The sequence below is a fragment of the Hyperoodon ampullatus genome (assembly GCF_949752795.1).
Source record: "Hyperoodon ampullatus genome assembly, chromosome: 4".
Classification (NCBI taxonomy): Eukaryota; Metazoa; Chordata; class Mammalia; order Artiodactyla; family Ziphiidae; genus Hyperoodon; species Hyperoodon ampullatus.
The window spans coordinates 24,471,695-24,485,682 of NC_136917.1; the positions used below are offsets into that span (position 1 = coordinate 24,471,695).

Sequence of the window (13,988 nt, forward strand, 5' to 3'; positions counted from 1 at the left end):
ATTCCGTATATATGTGTTATCATATGGTATTTGTTTTTCTCTTTCTGACTTACTTCACTCTATATGACAGTCTCTAGGTCCATCCACCTCACTACAAATAACTCAATTTCGTTTCTTTCTGTGGGTGAGTAATATTCCATTGTATATATGTGCCACATCTTTTTTAACCATTCATCTGTCGATGGACACTTAGGTTGCTTCCATGTCCTGGCTATTGTAAATAGACCTGCAATTAACATTGTGGTACATGACTCTCTTTGAATTATGGTTTTCTCAGGGTATATGCCCAGTAGTTTCTCCCTCATTTCTGAAGGACAGTTTTGCTGGATACAGGAATCTTGGTTGACTTTTATTCTTTAGCACTTTGAATATATTGCCCCACTAACTTCTGGCCTCCAGTTTCTAATGAGAAATCTCTGATAATCTTATTGAGGATCTTGTATTGATGTGTCACTTCTCTCCTGCTGCTCACCCTCATTTTTGAAGGAAAGTTTTGCCAGATATAGTATTCTTGGTTGACAGTTCTTTTCTTTTAGAACTTTGAATACATCATCCCATTGCCTTCTGACCTGCAAGATTTCACTGAGAATCTGCCGAGTGTCTTATACAAACTCACTTGTATGTGATAATTCACTTTTTTCTTGCTGCTTTCAAGAAAAAGTCTTTCAAAGAAAAAGTCCTTAACTTTTGACAGTTTGATTATAATGTGTCTTGGTGTGGGGTCTCTCTGGTTTATTCTCACTGGAGCTTTCTTGAATTTGTATGCCCATTTCTTTCCTCAGATTTGGAAAGTTTTTGGTTATTATTTCTTCAAATAAGCTCTTTGCCCCTTTCTCTCTTCCATTTCTGGGACTTCCCTAATGTGTATATGGTCCATTTAATGGTGTCCCATAGTCCCTTAGGTGCCCATCAATTTTCTTCATTCTGTTTTCTTTTTGCTCCTCTGTCTCAGTGATTTCAAATGACCTTTCTTCATGTTCATTGATTTTTTTTCTCCTGCCTGACCAAGACTGTTGTTGAACTCCTCTAGTGAAGTTTTCAATTCAGTAACTGTATTTTTCAGCTCCAGAATATGTTTGATTATTTTCTACAGTTTTTTAAAATTTAATATTCTCATTTTGTTCATGCATTATTTTCTTGCTTCATTTTGTTGTCTGTGTTCTCTTTTAGCTCCTTGAGCATCTTTAAGATACTTTAAAAAATTTTTTTGTCAGTAAGTTGAGAGATTTGTGTTTCTTTAGGGTCAGTTTCTGGAGCTTTATTTCATTCTTTTGATTGGGCCGCATTTCCCTGCCTCTTTGTATGCCTTGTAATCTTCTTTTGAGATTTAAACATTTGAAAAAAACACCTTTCCCAGTCTTTATCCATTGAGTTCATGCATGGCAAGACCTTCACCAATCAGCTTGGCTAAAGGTTCTGAGACCTCTCAGACCTTTACTGGAGATGTGTTTTCTCTGAGCTTGTGTGTGTGCTTTTATCTGCCTTAATTTCCCAAGTGGCTTGCCCCTACTTCTTGAAAGCCCACAGTCTCTTGCTCCCCCAGTACCTGTTGGTGGAACTGCATACTCTCTGCAGCTCTAAAATGCTGCAGTGCTCACATTTCTTTTCAGCCAGAAAACTAAGCCACTGTTCTCAACAGTGCTCTGAGTCAGGTAAGACAGAAACTATCCTCCTAACAAGCCAGAACACTGGACTCAATGTCCACTCTTCTGTTTCCATCCCAAGGGAGGAACCAGGGTATGGGAGACTTCCTCCTAGTTGCATGTGCTATGCTGGGTAGAGGGAGGGGCACGGACACACAAAACACCACAAACTTTCCTACTCCTTTCAATGGAGTACCTTCTTGGTTATACATTGGCCTGAGTACTACAACTTCTCAACTGGTCTCTAGAGTTTTCACAAAGGTATTCTGGTCCATATATTGTTGTTAACTTGGTGTCTCCATTGGGGAACAAGGGCCTGGAGCTTCCTTGTCTACCATCTTGGTGGTGTTTCCCAGATCATGCTTTCTTAAAGCCCTGTATTTTTTTGCTCCAATCTGGAATGATTGCTCTCTAGGTCTACTATTTGCAGTAATCTCAGGACTTCTCTTCCTTACTCTTCTGGATTAGATCTAGTGATACTGGATCCTGTGTCTCCCCCTTTTTTGATTATTCCCCTATTCTTTGTATGCATATCTTCAAGTAACCTATGAAATGGGGTGTGTGGATATTTTTTCAAGTTTGTCCATGTCTGGAAATGTCTTTATTCTACCCTCACAGTTGACTAATAGTTTGGCTGAGTATAGAGTTCTAAGTTGACAATAATTTATTCCATCCAAGTGCTTTTGGGTTAGCAGACAGAAAGCTGGCAATTAAATTTAGGGATCCCTAAAGGTCAGAATGCAGACTTTTTTTCTGGAGCACCAACTCTACACTAGCTGACTTCATTTATGACAGATGGTTCATTCGATTTCTTTTAGACAATGAATCCTCTGATCTTTTGCCTGAAAGGTAGGTAACCTGGCAACTGAGCTTTCTGTACTCAAAAACAGAGAGATTGTCAGTTCCATCTACAAGCTTTCAACAGACTTACAGCTCATATCCTACTCCAACCTTCTTATATATTGTGTTTCTGAGTCCAAAAATTCTTTGCTCTAAAGGGCAGATTTCCTCCCTCTTTGGCTACAGCCCTTCCTCATGTATTCTAGCCTGTAGCTTTCTCAGCCTAGCTACATCAGTCATCACTCTTACATTTCCTTTAGCTCTTCCAATCTTCATTCAAATCTATTGTCTTTCCCCTTATTTTCAGTGCCATAGGTTTATACCTTTCTCTATTCATTTACTGTTATTTTAAATGGAATCTGAAAAAGGAGAGGGATAAGTGAATGTATTCAATCTTGAATTGGAAGACAGCACATACCACTTCAATAGGAATGTTTTGGTTGGGATTGGGGGGAGTAAAAGAAAGGAATAATGGCAAAGACGTTACTACCAGATTTACAGTCACTTTTATTTCTAGTTAAAACTTCCTCTGCAAAAGATTTATGCTTGCAATTGCTATGTTACCTCTTCCTCCATGACATAAGTAAGCAGCTTCCAGTCCCACTCCACCGTCTTGGCATTAGCTGGATGTAGCCTGAAAGTAAAGTGATATCAATTAGAATTCTGGAGAGTTTAGTGGAAGAAGGGATGGGATCTCAAAGATGATAGAAGCAAGAAGCCTCCTCATATCCTCAGTGCTCTTGCCCACCCTTGGATACAATACCATGTCATCTGAGGGTAGTGGAACTTCATTTTTTTTGGCTACCCAGTATCCACTTGTCTTTTGGGAAGCATTAGTACCCCAATTTTGCCTTGAAGAAATCAACTCTTTATTATTCTTAGCCCACTGGCTTTATCCACTAGGACCCTGGGAAGAAGTCTGTGAAGCATGTCAATCTTGATATTCTATTCCTCAGTTCACAATGATTAGCTCAAAGATGGACTCATATCTTATGTTATGCCAATTAAAACCTATAAGACCCAATTTCAGAACTCTGTGATTATAAAGGAAGTGGACCCTCTCTTGTACTAAGAGTGTCGTAAAAGCTAGAGGCTGAGAAGGCTACCATGTGAAGCCTAAAAACAGCAAAGTAGAGCTGAAAAATGGATCCTGGTAACCATTTTTGAACTGAATTAAGTCACATCTTATTCCTAGGTTTCTAGTAACACGAGTCATTATATTCTCTTTTACCAGCTGTTAAAGCCAGTTTGGATTGAATTTCCTGTCACTTGCAATACAAATAATACTAATATACTAAGTCACCCTCTCTAATGGTTAGATGAATAAATCTTAGGCAAGAGAAAGTTGTGCCCTGAGGCCAGGTTCCCCAGAAGATTTGCCAAAAGCTAAGGTTCATACTGTTGAATTTTCATGAGAAGCATGTAGGCCTCCTTTAGAACATCCACAGTCTCAGAGCCACTGAGCAGGATTTTCTGGATGATGTGAGCCACAATTTCTCTGGGTGGGTAATGCTGGGGTGACACAAAGTCCATCAAAAACTGCACAGTCCCCAGGGGAAAGTTTTCTTCAATGGTGTTTGTTACCATCCTTAGTCTTCGATGAGGGATAGGTTCTAATTTTTGACCCTTGTTCTGCAGAGATAAAAAGAAATAAATTAGGATGGGTTTCTATAGACACAAAAGCAAGAGGTTCTGGAACAAGTTGAAGACAGGGAAGTTTTCCATGCATTTGAAATATTCATAATTAAAAAAATTGAGACTGGAAAGCCTTATCTAAAAAACTTCTAATGACATGGGAAAATGCTTATATTAGGTTAACAAATAAGAATACAAAGTTCTACATGTAACATGATTTCATCTGTGTTAAAATATAGCATTCGAAAGGAAAGTACAAAAGATTTAAGAGCTAGCCTAAGTTGATTTTGGAATAAGGGTGATAAGATATTTAGGGGCAGCTATGATACTATACCAGATACTGAAACAAAGAGATGAATAAAGATGCTTTAAATATGTCTTATTGTTAGAAGAAGAATTCCATTTTGTTGATTTTTTTTGAGTCAACAGTAAATATTAAGTTGCTTCACCCCCCCGCCCCCAACCCCCAAACAGTATGTATATAAAGAATGAAAGAGAACGTATGAAAAGTGGTTTTCTATTATCTGGGTGGTGAAATGATGGATGATTTTTCCTCTATATGTTCTTTTGTATTTTTCAATTTTTCTGTAATAGACACATCATCAGAAGAAAAACAAACATTAGAAAGTCTGATATAATAACAACAATAATTATAATAATAAGTTTTAACATTTAACTTATCCTCACTTAATTCTCTCAACAACTCTAAGAAATACATGTTATTATTATTCCTATTTTATAGATAAGGAAACTGAGGTTTAGAGTGAGAATTTGTCATGCAATAGATGGCAGAAGCTGGTTTCATACAGCGGTATAACTCCATAGCTACCATCTAAACTCAAATTCTCTATAAACAACAAAACCAACAATAATAAATATATTATTGTTAAGACCCCCAATTATTAAAAAATTTAAAGTGTCTACACATAAAAAGGCAACCAGGAAGGAAATACACCCAATTATTAACATTAATAAATGCTGACTGATAGCATCATGGGTAATTATTTCTTAAGCAAGCATTATTTTTAAAATCTGAGAATAAGTATTAATTTTAAAACACAAGCCAAACAAAGTTTGATAGTTTATATATAACAGAAAAACAATGATGGCTGGAATTGCCCTTCTGGGGAGAGGGTAGTTAGCTTTCTTATGTCTCAGGACACCTGAGGGTAACCCCTGATCTCGCTGATAACTCAGAGGAGTTAAGGCTAATGGCTGGTTAGTGGCAGCATGGACACTGGCTAAGAAGTTCTTGGAAGAATTCACTGTATAGCACAGGGAATTATATTCGATATCCTGTAAAAACCTATAATGGAATATAACCTGAAAAAAATAACGGAATCACTTTGTTGTATAACTGAAACTAACATAATATTGTAAATCAACTATATTTTAATAATATAGTTATATATTATTAAATATATATTTAATATAATAAATACATTATATTTATTGGCTATAAATAGGTATAATAAGTGTTATTATAGCCATCCTAGTCGATACAAAGTGGTATCCCACTGTGATTCTGATTTGCAGTTCCCTAATTACTAACGATACAGAAAATCTTTGGAGAAATGTCTATTCAAATCCTTTGCCCATTACTAATATAATACTGTAAATCAACTATACTTCAATAAAAAAAATAATGTACTGACCAAAACCCCCAATGAATTAGAATAGAATAGAAAATAAAGTGCATCACACTAAAAAAAAGTTCTGGGGGGAGAATGACTTAGTGAAGAAGTACTTATAAAAAGCCCAAAAGTAATCAAAAGAGACAGAAAAGATTTACAGATGTATTCTAGATGGCTGAGATTCTTTGAGAAGGTAAGAAATAAAGATGAAGAAGAAAAAGCCACTCTGTGTAGCCTAATTGCCACCTTGTAATCTGAGCTATGTGTACACATAAGGTGGACCTGTATCTACTGATGGCTTCTTTGGTTGTGTAGCACCTACAAAGCACTACATCCTTGACTAGGTAAAGAACTTTCTCAAGTCCCCCAGGTGCTCAATAATGGAATGATGTATCGTCCATCAGAGGCAGACTCACAGGAAAAAAGAGAACAAGCTAGTGTTGGGGACAGTCATTCAGAAGGAGGAGACATAAAGCCTACTAGAAGATAGAACAATTAAAAGGAGAGAAAAAAATTCACTCTCTAAGAGTAAATCAATGTGAATGCCTGACACCCACTAAGCTGGATTACAGATTGCTCCAACAGGAGAAGCACCTTTTGAATTCTTGAACAACTTCAAGCCAGTCTTCTTAATGTTGGGAATGTGTTTAGGTATAGTGAAAAAAAGCTTCATGTTATGGGACTTAGCCACAATTTTTTTTTCTTACACATCTAGTTTAGTTCTTACAGATCAATGAAGACTAATGGGAAGTAGCATTTCCATTAAAATATTAAAATTGAGCTGGAGAGGGTGTGGAGAAAAGGGAACCCTCCTACACTGTTGGTAGGAATGTAAACTGGTGCTGCCACTATGGAAAACAGTATGGAGGTTCCTCAAAAAACTAAAAATAGAGCTACCATATGTCCAGCAATCCCACTCCTGGGCATATATCTGGAAAAAGATGAAAACTCTAATTTAAAAAGATACAGGCACTCCAATGTTCATAGTAGCACCATTTACAATAGCCAAGACATGGAAACAACCCAAGTGCCCATCAACAGATGATTGGTTTAAGAAGATGTGGTACATACATACACACACACACACACACACAGTGGAATATTACTCAGTCATAAAAAATGAATGAAATAATGCCATTTGCAGCAACATGGATGGACCTAGAGAATATCATACTAAGTGAAGTAAGTCAGACAGAGAAAGATAGATATTATATAATATCACTTATATGTGGAATCCAAAAAAATAATACCAATGAATCTATCTACAAAACAGAAACAGACTTGCAGACATAGAAAACAAACTTATGGGTACCAAAGGGGAAAGGGAGGTGGGGAAGGACAAGTTAGAAGTATGGGATTAACAGAAACAAACTGCTATACATAAAATAGATCAGCAACAAGGATCTACTGTCTAGCACAGGGAACAATACTCAGTATCTTGTAATGACGTGTAATGGAAAATAATCTGAACAAATATATAACTGAATCACTTTGCTGTATACTTGAAACTAAAACAATATTGTAAATCAACTTCAATTAAAAAAATCTTAAAATTGAATTTCCTTCCTCCGAGTTAGAGAGTAACAATTTTGAAGCTACCAAAGTGTCATGAGTATTATTATCTCTGTGATATGGAAGCTGTAATGAGGGCATCAGGAATTGAGGAAGGAAAGGCAGAGGAATTGAGAAGTATTTGACGAAGGCCTATGGTGAGCCAGACACTCCAACAGGCAACTTACGTATTATCTCCTTTAATGATACTGTGAAGTATGTTTGTATCTCCATTTTATCGATAGGTAAAGTGACTTCTTCAGTGCCAGATTTTAAGTGTGGGGCTGAATTTGAACCCAGATCTGATTCTACACTGAATGGTTCCACAGTGGGAAAAAGATAAAAATGTCTTAACTCAGCTGGGTGTACGAACGTCATGCTAGGCCTATACAAAGGACACCTGATCCCCAGGGGAAGACATGTTAGCTCACCTCTCTTGTGTCTTTATCTGGTATTAGTGTCTGGAAGAAGAGGTGATGCACCGGAGGTCGTAAGAAGTACTTCATTCTATGCAGGCATGGTCTGTTGTACAACCCACCTTGTGGTGTTCGTGCTTGCACCTGGGCAGATCCGGGGTTGACAGGCTCTGACAGTGATATCTCTTTTCTGGCTGGAGTTTCTTTGACAGAGAGCGAAGGAACTTTCTCTAAGGAAGTTTCAAACTGTGGAGACTGTGGGCTGGGAGAGCAGCTTGGAGAGGATGGAGCTGAGACATCCATAGGGGTGTCATGGTTCTGTACATCATTTTGCAGAGAGTCAGGCCTGAGTTTTGGTAAATGAGCCAAGTCTCCAAATGTTTGTGGCATGTCTTCTGGCAAGCATGACATGTCCCCAGGTGAAGGTAGCACATCTACTGATAAGTGTGGGACTTCTCCAGGTGAATGCGGTACACTTTCTGGTGACGGAGGCATGTCTCTTGGTGACTGTGGTACATTGGCTGGTGACTGTGACACATCTGCTGGTGACTGTAGAACATCTGCTGGTGACTGAGGCACGTCTCCTGACGACTGTGGCACGTCTCCTGATGATTGTAGCATACCTCCTGATGATTGTAGCATATCTCCTGGTGACTGTGGCATGTCTTGCAGGTGTGTCACATCTTGTGGATACGTTATGTTTTGAGGTGGGCCTGGTACATCTTGAGGTAGGCCCAGTGAGTCTTGAGGTGGACACAGTGAGTCTTGAGGTGGGCTTTGTGAGTGTTGAAGTTGCCATGATGAGTCTTGAGGTGGACTTGGCATATTCTGCTGAGCGCATGGCATATTCTGAGGGCATGGCACATCTTGAGGAGGGCATGGCCCTTCTTGAGGCGGGTGAGGCAAAGTTTGTAGTTGGCACTGCATGGTTTGTGATGGGCATGACAAGGCTCGCGGTGGGCATGAGGAGGCTCGTGGTGGACATGGTGAGGCTCGCAGTGGGCATGGCAAGGCTCTCAGTGGGCATGGCAAGGCTTGTGGAGGGCAAGGCACATCTTGCTGTGGGCATGGCAAGGGTGCCCTTTGATTGCTACAGCTACGATTATTGCTTGTTGCGGGGAGGGAATGAGTATCTGAAGATAGCTGTAGGCTTGCCAAGAAGCCGAGGTCACCTTTGAATATGGTTGAGCTACAATTAGGCTCTCCTGGATAAACAGAGTCCCCACTGATGGACGTAGGGGGTTGGGGACCTTCAAATGCAGTTTCTTCCAAAAGGTCCAAATCCACAGGATCACTGTTAATGATTCTCCGTGTTGCAGGCCGAGAGCTTCTGTCCACCCGCCCTTCCATCACCTCTTTGCTGGAGAGGCTGCCACATGCTTGAAGACTGGCTGGCTCTTTCTGGGAAGGAGCAACAGGTTCTAGAGTCAAGTCAAGAGTGGCAATAGGTCTATTTTCTTCCTCAGATCCTGTTAGGTCAATCACACAGAGTCCATTGCGATCCTTCGCCCTTGGTCTGGTTTCTCTAGTTAAGTCAATGAAGTCCTGTTGAAGGATTGGGAGAAGATAAGAGGTCAAGTAGGGGTCTTAGCTTTATCTAAGAGGACTTAAAGCTTAGCTTTTAAGGATAAACCTATTTTACTTTTTCACTTCACTGACAATTTATATATCTTATATAACATAAGTGTTAGTTTATTTCCTTTGGCCAAAATTTTCCTCTGTCAAAGCTGCCAATCTCTATACCTTCTTAAATTATCCAAATGCCACAAGCACATAACACAGGACACAGGGGGAAATGCTTTATGATCCAAGGTGGACAGGGGAGTAGTAGAGAAGATTTCAACCTTAAGTCAAAGTAAAAAACAAACTTTGTTTGGAAAAGCAAATACACAGGATAACCTACAACAGAAGCTAAAGAAGGGAAACTAATATAAGAGAATCTACTTTGTGCTAAGAATGTGTTGAGTGCTTTCACACATCTTTAATTTTCACAATGACCCTGTCAGGAAGGCATTATCATCTCCATTATATAGATGGGGAAACTAGAGTTCAGAGGGGTTAGGCTATTTACCTATGGATTATACAGTTATGTAGCACAGACAGACATTCAAACCCAGGCCTGTTTCTTTCTTTCCCTGTTAGGGCCTAGGAATGTACAACTTCATTCAATGTATAATCAGCCTATAGTCAGATATGGAGAATAATACACTAAGGGTTATAAAACTAACCATTGTAAGTGTGAGCCTAAATTAATTACAAAAAACCTCCTATATTCACCCCAATTCCTTGGCAAAATGATTAGGCAGTTCACAAAGCCTGATGATGCCAGCCAGAGGTACTGTAAACAACCTCTGTGTCATGAGCCAGGAACAATATTGCTCTGCCTTCCAGGTGTCTCCTCACTTGGTTGGGTACCATTGTCACTGCTATGTCGGGTACTAATTGCTGGGCTAGCAATGCTCTTGCTGCTACTACAGCTACCGTGCTATTTCTTTTAATAGATGTGATGGTCACCACTGTCAACGGCACCAAAGCAGGACACAGGATTCTGGGTGGGTCAAGTGAGAAGCTGGCATGCATCTCATCTTGGAATAGGGATTGCTTGGTGAAACCTAATGCCTCATTCCTAAGAAGCAGCCATATAGTATCACTGCTTCTCTACTGCTAGCTGAACTCAACATAAATAGCTGCAAAGGTCTGAATTCAACTCCTATTCCATCACCAACTTCTAAAATGCAACATTACCATGTCTCTCTCACTTAAAACCCACCATATGAGCTACAGGATAAAGGGCAAATGCTTTAGTAACACTCATAAAGCCCTTCATAATTCAGCCTCTTGATTCCTCTCCTCCTCATGTGTGCAAATCACACAGAACTACTTCAGATCCCCAAATGTGCCATGCTTTCTCAAGTATTACTATCTTTATGTTTGCTTACGTTCTTTCTTTTGTCTGGAGTGATTATTATCCCTTTGATTGTTTGGAAGTTTCTTGTCTTTCAAGACTCAGCACAGATATCACTGTGTGTGAAAATTCTTCCAGATCACTTCTTGTCCCAAGTTAAATTATTAGTTTTCTCCCTTATATCCCCAATTCATCTGTACAAACCAAAAAGGTTTATCCCAAAGAATTTGATGTTTTTAAATGATATTGAAAATGGAAATAATTTTTTGGCATTTTCCAATTATTCATTGCTAGTATATAGAAATGCTGTTGATTTACGTAGGTATATTATCCCTGTATCCTCTGACCTTGCTAAATTCACTTACTAGTTCAAGTAAATTTTTTTGTAGACTCCTTAGGGTTTTCCATATAAGAAATCATGTCTGCAAATAGAGGAGTTTTTCTTCCTTTTCAATCTGCATGCCTTTTATTTCTTTTTCTTAACTATTGCAATGGCTAAGGCATCCAGTATAATTCTCAGCAGAAGTGCTGAAAAGCAGACATCTGAGACTTTCATCATTAAGGACAACGTTAGCTGTGTTGTCTTCATAGATGCCCCATATCACGTTGAGAAAGTTCCCTTCTTCTCCTTGTTTTCTTAGAGTTTAAAAGTTTTTATTTATTTATTTATTTATTTATTTAGGCTGCACTGGGTCTTAGTTGCAACACACAGGATCTTTGTTGTGGCATGTTTAGTTGTGGCATGCGGGCTTCTTAGTTGCAGCATGCATGTGGGATCTAGTTCCCTGACCAGGGATCGAACCCGGGCCCCCTGCATTGGGAGCATGGAGTTTTATCCACTGGACCACCAGGGAAGTCCCGTTTTCTGAGAGTTTTAATTGGAAATGGTTGTTAAATTTAGTCAAATGATTTCTCTGCACCTGTTGAGATATTTTATGATTTTCCTTTGTACTATTAATACCAAAAATTATATTAATTGATTTTCTAATGTTAAATTAATCCTACGGAAAACTCCACTGGTTATGATGTATGATTTTTTTTCTATATTGTTTATTTTAATATATCAATATTTTGTTAAGAATTTTTGCATATTTATGAGGGATATTAGTTTGTAGTTTTCTATTCTTGTAATTTCTTTTACTGGTTTTTCTATCAGAATAAAATTGGCCTCATAAAATGATTGGGAGCTACTCCCACCCCCTCTATTTAGGTTGTGTTGGATTGGTACCATATCTTTCTTCAATGTTTACAGAAATCACCAGTGAAGCTATCTGGGCCTGAAATTTGCTTTGTAGTTAAAATTTAGTAGACATAAGGCTATTTACATTTTCTACTTCTTCTTGTGTTAGTTCTGTGAGTTATGGGGTTTGTTATTAAAATTATTAGCATAAAGTTGTTCACAACAGTCCTTTATTATCTTTTTAATTCTATACTCTGTATAGATTTATCCCCAATTTTCTTTTTTTATTCCCAGTATTGGTAATTTGTATCCTTTGCATTTTCTCCCCTGATCAGCCTAGCTAGAAGTTTATCAATTTGACTGATCTTTCCAAAGGACCAGCTTTTTCATCCATTCCCTTTATTTCTATTGTTATCATTATTATTTCCTTCCTTCTATTTACTGTGGATTTAATTTGCCCTTCTTTTTCTAGCTTCTTAATGTGGAAGCTGATACCTTGATTTTCAAAATCTTTCTTTTCTAGCATTAGCATTTAAAGCTAAAAATTTCCCTGTAAGTACTGCTTTAGCTTCATCCCACAATTTTTAATATCACAGTCACTTTATTATCATGTAGTTCAAGCTTACCTTCACCATGGTCAGAAAACAAACGCTGTAAGATTTCAATCTTTTGAAATGCACTGAGACGTATTTTATGTCCTAACACATGGCCTACTTGCTGAATGTTCCTTGTACACTTGAAAAAACATGTGCATTCTGCAGTTGTTGGATATAAATGCCAATTAGGTCATGGTTGCTGATAGTAGCTTTTGGATCTTTGATTTTCTTCACCTTTGATGGGATGCAGTTGTGCTATCAAGTACTGACAGAAGTGTATTAAAGTGTCCAGGGGAAAGACCTTCAAGATGGCAGAGGAGTAAGATGTGGAGCTCATCTTCCTCCCCATGAATACATCAGAAATACATCTACATGTGGAACAACTCATACAGAACACCTACTGAACGCTGGCAGAAGACTTCAGACTTCCCCAAAGGTAAGAAACTCCCCACGTACCTGGGTAGGGCAAAAGAAAAAAGAAAAAACAGAGACAAAAGAATAGGGACGGGACCTGCACCTCTGGGAGGGAGCTGTGAAGGAGGAAAAGTTTCCACACACTAGGAAGCCCCCTCACTGGCAGAGATGGGGGGTGGGCGGGGGGGGAAGCTTCGGAGTCACAGAGGAGAGTGCAGCAACAGGGGTGCAGAGGGCAAAGTGGAGAGATTCCCGCACAGAGGATCGGTGCCGAACAGCACTCACCAGCCTGAGAGGCTTGTCTGCTCACCCGCCAGGACGGGTGGGGACTGGGAGCAGAGGCTCCGGCATAGGAGGTCAGATCCCAGGGAGAGGACTGGGGTTGGCTGCGTGAACACAGGCTGAAGGGGGCTAATGTGCCACAGCTAGCAGGGAGGGAGTCTGGGAAAAAGTCTGGAACTGCCTAAGAGGCAAGAGACAATTGTTTCAGGGTGCACGAGGAGAGGGGATTCAGAGCACCACCTAAACGAGTTCCAGAGATAGGCGCGAGCCACGGCTATCAGGGTGGACACCAGAGATGGTTATGAAATGCTAAGGTGGCTCCTGCAGCCACCAAAAAGCCTGTGTGCAAGCACAGGTCATTATCCACACCTCCCCTCCAGGGAGCCTGTGCAACCCGCCACTGCCAGGGTCCTGTGATCCAGGGACAACTTCCCTGGGGGAACACACGGCAAGCCTCAGGCTGTTGCAACATCATGCCAGCCTCTGCTGCCGCAGGCTCGCCCCGCATTCAGTACCCCTCCCTCCCCCGGGCCTGAGTGAGCCAGAGGCCCCTAATCAGCTGCTCCTTTAATCCCATCCTGTCTGGGCGGGAACAGATGCCCTCAGGCAACCTATACGCAGAGGTGGGGCCAATTCCAAAGCTGAACCCCAGCAGCTGTTCGAACAAAGAAGAGAAAGGGAAATTTCTCCCAGCAGCCTCAGGAGCAGAGTATTAAATCTCCACAATCAACATGATGTACCCTGCATTTCTGGACTACCTGAATAGACAACGGATCACCCAAAATTGAGGTGGTGGACTTTGGAAGCAACTGTAGACTTGGGGTTTGCTTTCTGCAACTAATTTGTTTCTGGTTTTACGTTTATCTTAGTTTAGTATTTAGAGTTTATTATC

General features: G+C 39.8%; 1 protein-coding gene across 1 annotated transcript in view; it reads right to left on the bottom strand.

Moving 5' to 3' along the window:
- SIMC1 (SUMO interacting motifs containing 1) overlaps positions 1–13,988 on the bottom strand; it is a gene marked incomplete at both ends in the record, with an annotated part of 99,537 nt that overhangs the window by 37,824 nt on the left and 47,725 nt on the right. Inside the window, 3 exons of the mRNA XM_079703452.1 lie at positions 3,048–3,117; positions 3,883–4,115; positions 7,735–9,264. Of these exons, the coding sequence (XP_079559578.1) occupies positions 3,048–3,117; positions 3,883–4,115; positions 7,735–9,264 (1,833 nt within the window). The remainder of the gene's footprint in view (positions 1–3,047; positions 3,118–3,882; positions 4,116–7,734; positions 9,265–13,988) is intronic.